At 43.6% G+C, this 15,169-nt stretch overlaps 1 protein-coding gene across 4 annotated transcripts in view; it reads right to left on the reverse strand.

The window, feature by feature from the left end:
• Nucleotides 1-15,169, reverse strand: part of med12 (mediator complex subunit 12) — a 50,573-nt gene that overhangs the window by 11,424 nt on the left and 23,980 nt on the right. For all 4 annotated transcript variants that reach the window (XM_080416352.1, XM_080416351.1, XM_080416353.1 and 1 more), the window contains exons 24-32: nucleotides 13,380-13,490; nucleotides 11,089-11,202; nucleotides 10,411-10,547; nucleotides 6,590-6,769; nucleotides 4,773-4,844; nucleotides 4,162-4,325; nucleotides 3,175-3,336; nucleotides 954-1,155; nucleotides 211-320 (exon numbers count right to left, since the gene is read on the reverse strand). In XM_080416352.1, coding sequence (XP_080272478.1) covers nucleotides 211-320; nucleotides 954-1,155; nucleotides 3,175-3,336; nucleotides 4,162-4,325; nucleotides 4,773-4,844; nucleotides 6,590-6,769; nucleotides 10,411-10,547; nucleotides 11,089-11,202; nucleotides 13,380-13,490 — 1,252 coding nt within the window. The remainder of the gene's footprint in view (nucleotides 1-210; nucleotides 321-953; nucleotides 1,156-3,174; nucleotides 3,337-4,161; nucleotides 4,326-4,772; nucleotides 4,845-6,589; nucleotides 6,770-10,410; nucleotides 10,548-11,088; nucleotides 11,203-13,379; nucleotides 13,491-15,169) is intronic.

Raw genomic sequence — 15,169 nt, forward strand, 5'->3', positions numbered from 1 at the left:
ATTTTGGTATCAAATTGAACACATTCATGGATTCCACAATGTCAGGGGCCAAGTGAGTACATTACATTTTTCTTGATGACATTTGTGATGGTCGTTCGGTTACAGACTTGGCTTTGGAGGTACTTGCCTTCCGTCCCAAAACATTTACAGGGCAAAAAATACAAACAGACAAAATTAATTTCTCTTGTTTTAAGAACAAATGACACGTACTTATTGGACTGCATGTCCACGGTGCCGCTGCTGATGATGTCAAGGAGCAGTACGGCCCATTCGGTGGTCTGCTGGGTGCTGCGCTGCACGGTGTCAAACATCCCCCCCACCTGGATAACACACACACACAATATATATAATACACCATACAAACTGTTAGAAGACATGGGAGAACGACATGCAATGTAACACAGGGCCTCCGACCAGACACTAACAGTGGGACGCTGCTGCCCTCTTGTGGTTGAACCATTGCCCTGTCATCCCACTGGAGGCTCCTTATACACAAATCCACGGAGCGCTGCCCTGCACGCAGCCATTGCTGCGGTGTCAACGCTCCGCGGACGCGACACCGCAGCAATGGCCGCCTACAGGCAGCTACAGGCAGCGCGTCTGTGGATTCGTCTATACCAGTGTTGCCATATCTATTATAAGCGACTTTGGGCTTGTAAAAAAAAATTATCATGTCATGGACCCCCAAATGAATATATATTTGTCCCTAACCCCCCCATTTGAATTTGTGTTTGTGCCAGGGAGCCCCCTACCGGATTTGTGTTGTTAGAATGTTGCATAACTCTATTTTTGAAAAAAGCACATCTACAAGCTTGTAGATCGGCTATTTTCAAATAGCCAACATATACAGTATATATAGGTTTAAAGTGCTCATGTGGCCTATTAGAGTCGCTTCTTCTGGGCTTGTTTTCCCAGACACTGGTTGCCTTATTTCTCTCAGAAAAAAATCTTACCAGATTGAGTCTCAGCTTGAGGGCTTCGTGCATCATCTGCTTGGCCTTGCAGTCGTCCTGGTACTGGTCCTCGCGCCAGTTGGTGACGATCTGCTGCACCTGGCTGTAGAGGGAGGTGAGGAGGCCCTCCCTCTGCTCGTCCTGGCCCTTCAGACACGTCAGCACCAGGGACAGAAAGGGCTGCTGGCTCAGCAGAGACATACTGTGGGAGGGGAGAGCAGAAATAAGCACGGAATGTCTTATGTCTTATGTCTCTGCTGGCTCAGCAGAGACATACTGTGGGTGGGGGGAAGCACATAATAAGCACACACACAGCCATAGGAAATATGTGAGTAGAGTACCGAAGTCCTGACGCCACTCGCTCATCCCCTGGGTCACGGAAGTAATTTCTCTATGGAGAATAATAACCTTTGGTCATCTTAGAATCATCTCATATAAGAATCGTGGTCCAAAAATAAACAAATTGTCCCGGCGCTATTGTCAGGGAGGTGGCTCTGTTTATGATAGTCAGTCACTCATATTTGATATTGGATCGGTTTCTGGCGAATTTCCTTTTTATTCGGCGGCGGTAACGTTAGCGTTTTCTCAAACCGAGTCAAACCGTGCTCATTTGTTTATTTTTGGAACACAGTTCTTATATGACGCGATCTTAACATGTCTATGGGAATTCAGAATGGGGGGGAAAATACGTGACCCACAGACCCAGGTAGGATGCGTAAATTACGTCAGATTTGGGCGCTCTATTTAGGATGAATGAATGATCACAGCGTATGCTTAGTAAAAAACTAGGACGATCACTGTGCATCACCCTGCATCAGCGAGGAGGAATAATCCAGTGCTATACAGATGTACGAAACAATTAAGATATGGACAGGGTTAATATCCCGGAATTTGACCTCAAAATATATAATTGACTTCACCGGTTCACTAGTTACAGCAGTTCACTCACTATGTGCCTTGTTAGTTGGCATTAGTGGGTACATACTATAAAATATATCCCCAGAAATTCAAGGTGTCCGGTGTGCTGTAAAGGAACATTATCTGAAGTATTTTCAAGTTTAGAAAAGAGACGATTGTGGGGACATGCCCTTTTAATGAGAGGTGGGGCTGCTCTATGAGGGTACCAGTGCGTGTGAGTGTGTGTATGATGGAGCAAGAAAAATACAGGTTGTTTTCTTGACTTTTCCTCTGTCTAGAGACAACACTTGTCATAGAAGAATGCACAGCTGGTAAACGATAGTGCGGCAAATGTGTATTGAACCGTTTCAAATACCCAGAATCAATACGTACATGTATGACAATAAACCTGATTGATACATACATTACAAGTGAGCATAAGCAATGGCCACTGTAAAAGAAGTGGGTACATGGCACAATGTAAACCACTGGTGACAGCATGACTTTATTCTCCCTTCATCCTCTTTTCTCATAACATTTCTGCAGAGTTCATTCTGCTTTATGTTTGCACAGAAGTACACCCTTTATTCTACCATGGCCTACGTTTTGTTGTGGAGATAAAAATTATGGCAATAATATAGGTTACTATATAACCTATATAATAATATAGGTTACTATATATATATATTTGCATTGCTATTAATGACACAAATGGGCTATCAAGATGTTTGGAAGAGGGGCAGAAATCTTGGCCCCAGATTGTTGCATGTGGTATATTCCAGTCTATACCATGGATTTTTATATTCCTTAGAAACTGTAGTTGTTTTTTTTTGTATTAATAAGAAATCTATTGCATGTTGCTCCTACATTTTCTGCTGGTGCTTCTAACATTTTGAAGCTGGGAGCACCAGTGCTACCAGGTAAAAAATAGCAAATTTAGAGCACTGCTGGAGCACACAAATGCAATTAAAGCCTTTTATTGCTGAACATGGATGGGAAAGCGCTTTCTGGTGCTACTGCCTTCATCAGAAACATGACTCTGATGAGACGCTGTAGCATCGAAACATGTAGACTTTAATTTTTTTTGTATGCCTATTGTCTCCACAAAACACATATCTGGCCAAGATCTACTTATACCTAGCCCTTAATCTTGCTAGACTGCTGTTGTACAATAGCCTGGTAAATGCTAGTATGTGAATATGTTTGACTTTGTATGTTCCTGAACTTCACAGTTCAAGCTGATTCCGGCCTCTTGAACATCAAGTCTGTTTTGAAAAAACACGATATAATAAAACAAGGAATGGGTCAAAGACGCAACACACACCTCTTCTGTTTCTGCCGGTCCCTCTCCTTGCGCGTGGACGAGCCCAGGTGTTGCCCCTTCTCCAGCTCCTCCCCGGCTGCCTTCAGCACATGGCCTTGCACCGAGGTGGGCAGCTTGGCGATCAGCGGAGCCACCAGCCACACGCCAGAGCGCTCCGATGAACTGCAGGACAAAATAGAGAAAAGTCTTTAACGAATGGCACAGTAGAAACAAAACTCAAACAGACAGGATTTAAGTTAATAAACCACCCAGACAACTTAGAATGATTAGGAAAAAAATGTGTTGAGTATTTAAAAATAAGCTGTTGTTTTTCTGCTAATGACTGTGAGGGGGTGTCCACTGAAGGCAGTGAAATAATTATTTTAGCCAAAAGATGGCGATGCACTCCAGTGTTAATTTTGACAGCAAATTTTGATTTAGTCTTGTCTTAGTCTTTTGAATAACACATCATTTAGTTTTAGTCCTACTTTAGTCTTCTGAAAATGTTTAGCCTTAGTCTTAGTCTAGTCGACTAAATATCAAAAACCTTAGTCTTTTAGTCTTAGTCTTAGTCGACAAAATTAACACTGATGCACTCTTGGGTGTAGCATGGCACACTGGCCAAAAGGGGTATAGCATCAGAAGACCACCATCAGTGACTCTGATGACATCAAGTGAGGTGTTTAGCCCCGCCGAGAAAAACGGCTCTCAGCAGGAAATGCCCCAAACAGGGCATTTCCCTGTTTACAGGCTCTTTTAAGTTGGGTCCCCCAGGGGTCTATACTAGGTTCCTTGGCTTCTTTTTTTTCCCTCTACACCAAATGTCTTTGCTGAAAAAAAGTAGATCTAGAAGCTTACAGCCTGTCACGTGTTGAGCTTGTAACCTGCCATTTTCTGCGAACGATTGCCCCAAAAGAGGGACGCTAATGTTCACAATATGGTTAAGAGCCATTAGTTACTTTAGGTTAGGTATAGAATGGCACACACACAGATAAGACAGACACAGACCTCAAGATAGGCTTCATCTTGGCGGTGTTGTTAGTGTTGTTGGATGCAGAGCCGGCCGGACCCGTGGCTCCGTTCCCTGAGGGGTTGCTGGAGTTCATCTCAGCTGATTTCTGGAACACCTCGATGGTGGCCTTAGCTATGTTCTCTAGAAGAGAGTACAGCTCCTGTCGAAGGACACACACACACACACACACACACACACACACACACACACACAAAGAATGACCATATTACAATCATATTCCATTCATGTTGTTGTCTTTGTGTACCTTGTATGTTAGCATTTTAAAAATACTGCCATTTTGGCCAGATCTTGCTCGAAAAAGAGATCCTTCGTCTCAAGTGACCACAAGGTAAAAAAAAGGGTGATTATGGGCAAAATGGCAATATTTTACCAAATATCTCTATCTAATCTATATATCAAATTATACAGTGTGAGCTTGTAAATCGACAACTTTCACCGTTTTTTCGAAAAGACAACAGATCCCGGGCGATATCTAGCCTTATATCACACTATCGTTATAATATAGATATATTATTGCACAGCCCTAAATTCATACTCAAAAAGACTTGGTTAGATACATGACCGTGTACTGTAGGTTGGGACTTACATTGGTAGTGCTCTGCTTGATCATCAGCTGTAGCTCGAGGGACGACTGTCTCATCGTCCATTGGTCCATGTTCTACAAACAATCAAGGAGAGGATTAACATTGGACACACAATCGCTCGTGCCGCGCTCTGTTTTTTCCCAAGGAATGCCTTAACACATTAACCGCCAAGAACGTAGTCCTACGGTCCGTTAAATCCAACTGTTAAGCGCCGAGACCGTAGCCCTACGGTCCACGGTCTTTTCGCGCTAAAAACTTCCGGGTTCACTTTCGGAATTTTTTTGATCCACTTCCGTTTCCGGTTTGATGACCGGAAATAGAATTATTTGGGATCCGGTTTTGACGATCACGTCCGCTCTCGTTCTACAGACGAAACTGAAACTCAATTCTCTTCCTGTAGTTTTTTCTCCTCGCATTTCACTGTTTAACGTAATCCGCTCTAACTACAACATGGATACCCCGTTTGACACGTGGTCTTCACTGGGAGATACAGTGGGATGTCGCGGATGTAAATAGACCGTGTACGGCTCAATCTTAAGGATTTTAACAAGATCTATGGCGACATGAAAAAAACAAAAAAACAACAAAAACACCTTGGCACTGGTGAGTACATTATGAGATTAACCTCTGGCGGTCGATGTGTTAATAGAAGCTGTAAAATAGGCAAAGGTTTTTGTAGCGCGGCGTCACAGCCATCACGCAGCAACGAGCGACGGGGGGTCAGTTTGTAGCTCCATGTCACTTGGCTTCCATTGAACATTACTTGTCGCCGCTAGTGTCACAGCATCACACAGCAGCAGCTATCAGCAACACTGCCGTGTGCTGTTCCGTCGTCTCCCCACCAGGAGAGGGCAGCAGTGCACTTCACAAGTCCATACAATCCCACAGAGACATTTCAAGAACCATCACATGCGTGCAATGTGTGGGTCGTCGCTCAAAGAGAGCGTGATGTGGGTTCACTGGGTTGCCTGGTGACTCAGCGAGTTAGTGCACAGACCATATGTTCCTAGTGAGCTCTCTCTCTCTCTACATTCTCCTGTCTGACAAAAAATAATCCTTAAAAGAGAGAGAGCATGATGGGAAATGGTCAAAGCATGACACTCGTGAACTGAACCAAATATGGTAAATTTAGGAAGATAAACCATCTCAATTGGAGCCACTAGAGGCGAAATGGTACACAAATCCTACAAATGGTCTCTTAAGTGGGTGCCGGCGTCTGACGGCAAATCTCGCGAACGTCCAATGTTTACTGGCGCTAGATCCCGCGAGAGTGTGTTGCTGGGACAGAGAAAGGTTGATAATAAAGTTGATTGAACTTCATAGATAGCTTCATAGACTTGTTTGACAGCACTATCATCAGTGTCGTGTAAATTCATGTTTTATTTTAACGCCTCGCAGCGCCAGGCGTTTTCAGCTAATGTTCCCCTCAGAAAAAAGGGATGCTAGGGGTCAAGTGGTTAAAGTAAAAAAAATAATCCTATCACACACAAGATTTGACGCCCCCCCCCCCCCCCCCCTCCCTGTAGTAACTCTGAGGACCCCCTGTTTAACCCATTAAGACCTGAGAAGATTCTAGAAATGTGTTCTAAATCCTAAAAAAAATTTGAAAAAAAAAACCAATTTTTTTTTCCTCGATTTTTCAAAAATAGCAGATCTACAAGTTCATAGCGCGGCACTCGGTGCCGCGCTATGAGCTTGTATATCTGCTATTTTTGAATAGCCTAAAGAAATCTAAAAGTGACACAGATGCGTTCCAGGTATCAATGGGTTAAGACCCCATTGATATTAAGTGGCAGGTGGAAGTGACTCTTTCCCGCACCTGTAGGATGCGTTTGATGCGTTGCCTCTGAGGGTTGTCCCCGTCGTCGGCGTCCAGCAGGCGGTGGGGGTAGCAGATGAGCTGCAGCAGCCGCTGGGCCTGGATGTTGTTCAGCACGGGGTCCTGCAGGGCGCTGCTGTCCTCGGCCAGGGACTTCAGACAGCGCTCACCCACCCACTCCTGGAGAGAGGTAGAAAGAGAAAGAAACGTACGAGAGGCATGGGTTAAAAAGCTCACGACGGCAAAGTCCTAATCTGCGATTTTGTAAAACGGCGTGAAAGGAGCCCCGCCACACTAGCGCAGTGTTTCCTAAACTATTGGCATACGTGTAGAATGATGATGTTTTTGGTAATATTGTTACTGCTGAAATCAGATTGAAAAAAGCCTTTATGAAATATGGGTTTATGAAGGATACTTCTGAACATGTATTCTATCGCTAGTTTGACCACTTCAAATCCTCCTATAATTTGACAAACCTCTGTGGCCATCGTGTCTTCGTGTCAGCACAACTGTGTGCCCAATTCTCCTCACTGCCTGGAGCAATTGATCTGAATTTGCACACAGCCACTGACCATTACCATCTGAACTCAACTGCGAAGCCCCTTTTCCTATTTAATCAAATCTGAGCTTATAATTAGCGTTTATGTGTCAACAATGGGAGAGCAGGGTTGCAAGGTTTCGCGCCAGAAACAAGCAGCAAGGTCTATGAAAACAAGCCCAAACGAAGCGAGCCCTACAAGCAACAAGGTCTATGAAAAGAAGGCCAAACGAAGCGAGCCCTTCGCCCTTCACACATACACATTGCCTCTTGGAAAACAGCCAATCTACAAGCTCACAACGCCTCCCCACGCCCACAACCACCTGCACGTTCACAACCAACGCCAAAAACGCACTACCACCAACATTGCCCCTACACCGCTTACAATAGGCCAACATGGCAACACCAACGTATGCACTTCGCCAGGGGAACACATTCCATTCACTACGTTCCGTTCACCGCAGCACGACAACAACAGCAAAACACAACAACTTCAGAGACACGACGACATCCATCTACTACTCCGACCAACACCACAACAACACATCCCTCCACAATGACGACCTTACATGCAGCTTCAGCGGACAAAACGTGCTTAAACTTAAAGGACTTTCATTTACGTGCGTGTACACAGAAAACATTCTTACGGATCTGTGTGTGTGTGTGGACGGGGGGGGCGGGGACCTGCCGCGGGGGAGGTGGGGTACGCTTCGCCACCATTACAGTACACACGATGTCACGCCGTTGACCGCGACGGGGGGACGGGACGGGGGTGGGCGCGCGACGGGACGGGGGGGGGGGGGGGGGGGGGGGGGGGGGGGGGGCGGACGCACGACGACGTGGGGGGGGGGTTGGACGCACGACAGGATGCGCAATAACCCCACGTTTGCAACTACTTAATAATGTTCTGTGAACTTGTAGATCTGCTATTTTCAGTACCCGACACGATTCTCTAGAACAGAGGTTTTTCATGTCAAGGACCCCCAAAATGATATGTATTTGGCTGCGGACCCCCATTTCAATTTTGTTTTGCACACATTTTCACAATTTTTCAAAAATAGCAGATCTACAAGCTCATAGTGCCGCACTCTGTGCCGCACTATGAGCTTGTATATCTGCTATTTTTGAATAGCCAAAGTATAAAAGGTTAAAATTATTGTGACGCTATACTAACAAATTTAGCTAGGGACCCCCTGGTACCCTCCCAAGGACCCCTGGGGGTCACCGGACCCCACTTTGAGAACCAATGCCCTAGAAGACTGGCTTCTACGGCATCCAAAATGACTGAAATCAGTCGTGGCGACTGAGAACTTTAATCCACGCGAGAAGGATGGATGTGAAAAAGTGTGGAGCAAGTAGTCAGTGAGTAAAATTTCGGATATTTTTTTTTCCTCCCGGGCACTAGGAACTGAGTCAAGGAATCTTATTTCATGCAACGCGGCTCCCAAGTTAAGCCTGAGCCAAAGCAATAATGGAAACTCGCGTCTCATGCCAAACAAGCTTAACCGCAGCCCGAGTTGTGATAAAAACAACACAGGCCAGGGGTGACTTGTGCCTCGCACTAACAAATAGAACCTTGGATGGCCTGCAGCGTGATATCCGTCAGGATAAGAAACTGTTATTGATCATGATTTTTGCCACGTCCAGACATCTAGGATATTGGCGTGGTGCTGGTATTAATCTGAATGTCACATCGTCGGTGACATCTGCCTTTGTGAAACAATCGTATCGCCTGTCAAAACAACTCGCAACAATGCCTTATCACAGCCTCCAGTAAATCCAAAACGTCAGACAGCTAAAGCAGGTAAAAGTAGGCGAGACACAGCAACACGATTGCCTGTGTCTAGACACTTACATCCCAATAACAAATCCCACAAGGTTTATCTTCAACCATGTGTAATTTCTTTGCTTAGTTTTTAGCCTTTTAACACATTGGGTGCCAGAGGTTTATTAAAATATTATACGTTGAGTGCCAGCATTTCTTCCATCCACTTGCGTTATAAGTTTCGTGCTGTGAGAAGCCCCGACGCAGAAGTGCATGTAAACAAAGCGTGCGTGCGAGACGGCGGAGGGTCCCGACTAACGCCTGGAACAATAATATTTCTAACGCGACCCTCCATTGCAGCGTGATCGCCGATCGAAAACGGCTCGTTTCCACCACATTAAAAAGAAATGGAGATATTAAGCTTTTAGTCAAGGAGATAACATTGAAAACGCCGACCGGAAGGATTTTTTACATGGAGCCAGATCCAGCCTCTTCTTCTCAGAAAATGCTTGGGTGATGTCAAAGTTTCGTTTTAGCGCCCCACGTGGCCCACATGTATAAAAATAGAATTGGGTCAAAAACGGTCCGGACCGTTTTCGGCACTTCTCGTTTGGACCCTCAAAAACGGTCCGGACCGTTTTTGGCATTCAATGTGTTAACTAGTTATTTCTTTAATTTGTTCTGTTTTGTAAAGCGACTTTTGAGTACCAAGAAAAACGCATATAAATTGGATGTATTATTATCTGGAAAGCAATCCAACCCTATGATGAAGCAAAATTATATGATTGTATTGCTTAGCATTGATGCACTTATGTGACATGAAAAGTGTCTTGAGACAGCATGTTGCGATTTGACATGTTAATAAAATGTAATGTAATTGTTTTCCTAAAAAGCTGTGAGCTGAGAAACAGGGCAGGGTCTGCTATCTGCTTAGATAGGACTGGTATTCAAGGAGTATCCTGGCTAATAGGGTCACAGCTGCAGGAGTAAGAGACAGCCTTTGTTTTATGACTATGAGAAACTAGAGTGGACGGGCAGGGAAAGCCAGTCAGTCTATCTGTGTGCTCTGCTGAAGTAACATGTATGTTGTGTGAATGGTACAGCGCTGTAAATAAATCTTTCTATCATCATTTTTTATTGCGTCTGAGCCAAGGTATCATCTGCTCTTTTGAGAGTTTCAATTCTGCTAGAATATTAGACTGGACTGCATAAATTATTAGCAAGGATTTCCACGTCAGGTACTGTCTAGAGACTTACCCAATGTGTCCGCCTGTCCTAAACATTTTAGTAATTTTTATACCAATACTTTTGTACTTTTACTCAAGTAAATTTTGAATTCCAGACCTTTACATTGCAGTATTGATACCTTTACTTAAATAAAACACTACTGCTCCGACATACTTACATCCCAATAACATATCCCACTAGGTTTATCGTCAACCATGTGGAATGTGTGTGTGTGTGTGTGTGTGTGTGTGCGATGGTGGATGGCTATAGATTTTAACATATTCTCCTCACCTGCTGGCAGATGCTCTTCAGAACATACTTGGCGTACACATCCAGGCTGGCCGTTTCTATGGAGACGGTGCGTCCTCCGGATATGTCATCGAGGCAGGCGGGATGAGACAGCCCTGATCCCCTCAGCTCTGCATCACCTACAACAGTATGGAGACATGCTATGGAACATCCTGTTCTGTTCTGTATACCAGTGCTTCTCTAACTTTTTAGCTCCAGACCCAAAAAGAGAAATTTGATGTCTTGCCGGGACCCAAACGAATAGAAAATAGCAGATGTACAAGCTCTGCTATTTTGACTTCTTCTTAAAAAGTTTAATTTGTGGAATTTATGGAATTTCTTTACATTCATTTATGAAACGCTTTTGAAAAATGACAGATTTTCCCGACCCACAAAAATGAATCCGTGACCCACAAATGGGTCCCGACCCACTGTTTGGGAAACAATGTGATGGAACTATACGCAATGGTGGAAAGTACGTTTAATCAAGTACAGTGCTTTAAATACAATTTTGAGGTAACTTTATAAATATACAAAGGCACACATTGCACATTTTACTCCACTACAAATATCTGACAGCTATTTTCCACGAAAGCCTTCCCCACAATAACAGAAAAGATACTAGTAGAGAGCCCTGAGGGACTCTGGTCAACCATAGTAGTGGAGAAAAAAAAGCCTTACCCAACATAAAGACAGCCTTGAGGACGGCAAACACTGCTCCCACAACTATGCTGTTCTGAGAAGCGGCCAGCAGGTGGCGATCACACGACGACCGGATGCCCACTGAAGATTTATCTGCAACCATAGATCAGCTATAAATCAGCACAGCAGTATATAAAGGGGTAAAATTACACCATTTTCTGGTGGCAACAGACAAGTGGACATGTAGTGTATACTGTATATCGTCGCTGTTGGCCTGGAAATCTTGGACGTTCAAACCCTGTTACTTTTAAGAAAATGTAAAAAATAAAACCAGCTGTGTTCCAAAGGATCCGATAGACCCCTTATCAGACAACGTCACACTGATAAGAACCAGGTCGTCCCGTGAAGGTTTCACACGCAGCGCACGGCCGAGAATAGCAGACCTCCAAGCTCACAACGGTCGCATCCGCGACGCGGTTGTGAGCTTGTGTGTCAGCTATTCTCGGCACGCGATACTGTTGCGGGGTGAAGTAAGTATTTATGTCTCGCGAGGACGCGCCTCACTAGCCGACACACGAGAGGAGGTTGAGGGAAACGAAACCAGTGCTCCCCAAAAAACAGGTTTGGGGATCTGTTGGGAATTGATTACATTAAACGGTCAACTGTGCGTCCAGTCTTAAAGTTTGTAAACATTAATTGGTCTATGTAGTTAGTATTTAGTCACAAAAATGTGATAATACGTTTCATTGGTTAATTGTTCATTAACATCCACAGACAGACATAACCACTTTCACTATTTTTTGTTTTTTAATAGCAGATCTACAACCTCATTGTGAGCTTTGTAGATCGGCTATTTTCATAACTTCTGTACGACACAGTTGTATACCAAAGTAGGGCATTATATCCAGGGGTGAAAGTGGCTGAGTTTTCTTGCCGGAACTGTGAGGAAGCCGCGCGGCCGGGGGAGTGCGTTCGCCCGCGCGGCTTTAAATTTTTTTTGCGGTTCTGGGCGGATTGGGTCCGTTTTTTTCGCGGTTCTGGGCGGATTGGGTTCTTTTTTTTTTCCAGTTTTTGGTTTCTTTATTTTGGTTTTAGGGTTAGGATTAGGAGTTAGGTTAGGGTTATGTTATTTAATTCATATTTTTGCCTGATTTTACCAATTTATTATCACAAAAAACAATTTCTGCCTAATAAAATATTCAAACAAAATGGGTTTATACTAATGTAAAAAATGTATCCCTTTAGCCCTATTTTATACCTAGGCTATTTGAAAATAGCCGATCTACAAGCTCCACAAGCTTGTAGATTTGCTATTTTCAAACATTTTAGTAGTTTTACTTTTGGTACTTTAAGTACATTTTGATACCAATACTTTTGTACTTTCACTCAAGTAAATTTTCAATTCCAAACTTTTAACAGAGTGCTTTACATACATACATTGCAGTATTGATACTTTTACTTAAGTAATTGAGTACTTTTCCCACCACTGTACCTGGGCGTTGTTGTTCTACAAACTTTGTTTTTAACCACATTGTCAGCTTCTTCAACTCTGTCTTCTTTTCTCTTAAACATCTCAGTTAGTTTTCGTTGCATTGTGCTTCATTTATTTTTAAAATTGCATTCTTCATCAAAACAGTGTTTATTTCCCCTCGCGTTTCTTTTCTTTTCTTTTTTTCTCCAGAAAAGACGTGTTGATACTGTTGAACCAATCAGAACTAACTATGCTAGTCTGTCAGCCAACCAGAAACATGTTTTGAACGTTGGTGGGATTTAATTCGTCGTAAAGCCCGCCTTCTTTATCCGGTAATTTGCACATACACACATAGGCACGGACAACGGCCGTTTCCGTATCCGTTTTATACCGGATCTCCAAGCTGCAAAGTGAATTGATCCCAGTCCCAGTTTCGTTTCGCTGGGGAGAAGAGGAGACGCTTCTCCTCTCGGCTCCGTAAAATAAATAAACACCGTAAAAATAGCACGGATTAAGCTGACACAAACACACAGTGGAACAATTCAAAAGCACTTTATTAGAAAATTTAATAATTGTGTATGTTAATCTGACGTTAGTAGATTATGTTTTCTTCTTGAACATGGCCATGGGTCTGTGGCAGGTTATTTAATATGGGATTTTCACAACTACCTTCGAATTTTTCTTAACGGAACGGCGTTCCGGGACCAAATCTTTTACCGGAACGCCGTTCCGGACCGTGCCGGCCCACTTTCACCCCTGATTATATCTACAAAAACAAATAAAACGAAAATATGAAATATTGAGTTTCTGCCCGACCGACAGCGATGGTTATGCGTGCACAACGGGTTGTGTTTGCTACCTGACTTGGCACCGTCTTGGGGGACTGGGTTGCGCTGGGGTGTCTTGAAAAGGTGCAGCAAGATCCTGCAGGTGAGCCTGGCTCCTGGTTCTGAGTCCTGTTCACTGCAGGCTGGAGGGGAAATAGGGTTAATTTCATAAACTAAAACCATGACCAAAAATGTTTGTCGAATACCTTTTTTCACTGACGAAAACTAAATAAAAACTAAGCTATGATGACTTAAACTAAGACTAAATATATTGACAATTTAGTCAACAAATAAAAACTAGACTTAAATGTTAAGGACTAGTTGAGTAGAGAACCAGTAGTAGGCCATTTTCTGCATGCAACCAAGTGTAAAATCAGGCATCAAGGCCCGCCAAAATACATTTTTGTCAACAGAATCAACTGCAGATTTAGTCGACTAAAACTAGACAAAAACTAAAACATTTCAGATGACTAAAACCAAATCAAAATTGACGGTCAAAATTAACACCAAGTGAAATATTGCATAAATAAACAGAGATTAGAGTTGCCTTCTAAAAGTGTCCTCAGAGCACACAGCCCAAATTCACCCTTTCCCCCATATTTCTCAGGCAAAGCAAGGCAAATCAAATAGCTAAATTTAGACCAAAACCAAGTGGCATTTTTCACAGAACCAATATGAAAGCGGGAGCCATAACAAAAGCATTCGCCATGTAACAGTACTTGTGACATTTGGTATGCGGTAATGGCGCAATAAAAAACAGGGCAGACCTCAACCAAACAGTATGGCTGAATCGGGCCTTTGTCTCCAAGCTGGGAAAACGCTACAGTAATGGTGGGGAGAGGAGGAGGAGGAAAAAGGCTAGGTTTCTGGCCAGCACACACAAAGTACACATAGTCACCGTGGACCCACATCAAACGGTGGTTGTGTTTACTCTCTTCTCAGATGGAGGTAATGCATTACATAGCCTGGGTATTCCTTCAAAGGGCCAGCAGACAGGCTGCGTCAGACTGTTAACTCATTTATAACATGCTGCTGGTGACTGGGAAAGTGTAATAAATATAGATGTTGTGAAGGTAAAGCACGGTGCGACCGTGTCTGGGTTTGCCGTGAAATAAGTAAAAACTGTAATGCGGGTGTTACTGTGGCGAGTTCAGCTACTTAGGCCGGATGAACTTTGGCACGCGGCGGATAGCGCAAATAGCTGATGAAGCACTAGAAACGCGTTTGCTAGAATGCGTCACTAGAAACAGGTGGCCAGCCAAATAATTGTTTTCCTATGGTAGGGTAGGCCTGGTGTGCTCTCTTCTCTTTTCAGCACGAGTCGTACCACCATTCAGTACATTTGATTTAACCCATTAAGACCTGGAACGCATCTGTGTCACTTCTTGATTTGAGGTTAAAAAAAGCATTATTTTACACTTTGGCTATTCAAAAATAGCAGTTCTACAAGCTCATAGCGCGGCACCGAGTGCCGCGCTACGAGCTTGTAGATCTGCTATTTTTGAAAAATTGTGAAAATGTGTGCAAATCTTTAAATATATATTGTTTTAAAGCAAACATTTTTAACTCAAATCTTTGCTTCTGGGGGTCCCTGGAACAATATATTTTGAGATGGGGGTCCGCGGCCAAATACATATCATTTTGGGGGTCCTTGACATGAAAATGTTTGAGCACCACTGACATAGGAACATACGTTTTACAGAAAACTGTTGGCATTTAGAAGACATTTTGTAGAATTGGCTCCAGGTCTTAATGGGTTAACCAAGAGTGCCAAGTACAGCGGGAAAAAAACAACAACACAGCCCCAGTTTGCCAAGGCGTT

This window comes from Gymnoscopelus braueri (assembly GCF_963280865.1).
Source record: "Gymnoscopelus braueri genome assembly, chromosome: 20".
Lineage (NCBI taxonomy): Eukaryota > Metazoa > Chordata > Actinopteri > Myctophiformes > Myctophidae > Gymnoscopelus > Gymnoscopelus braueri.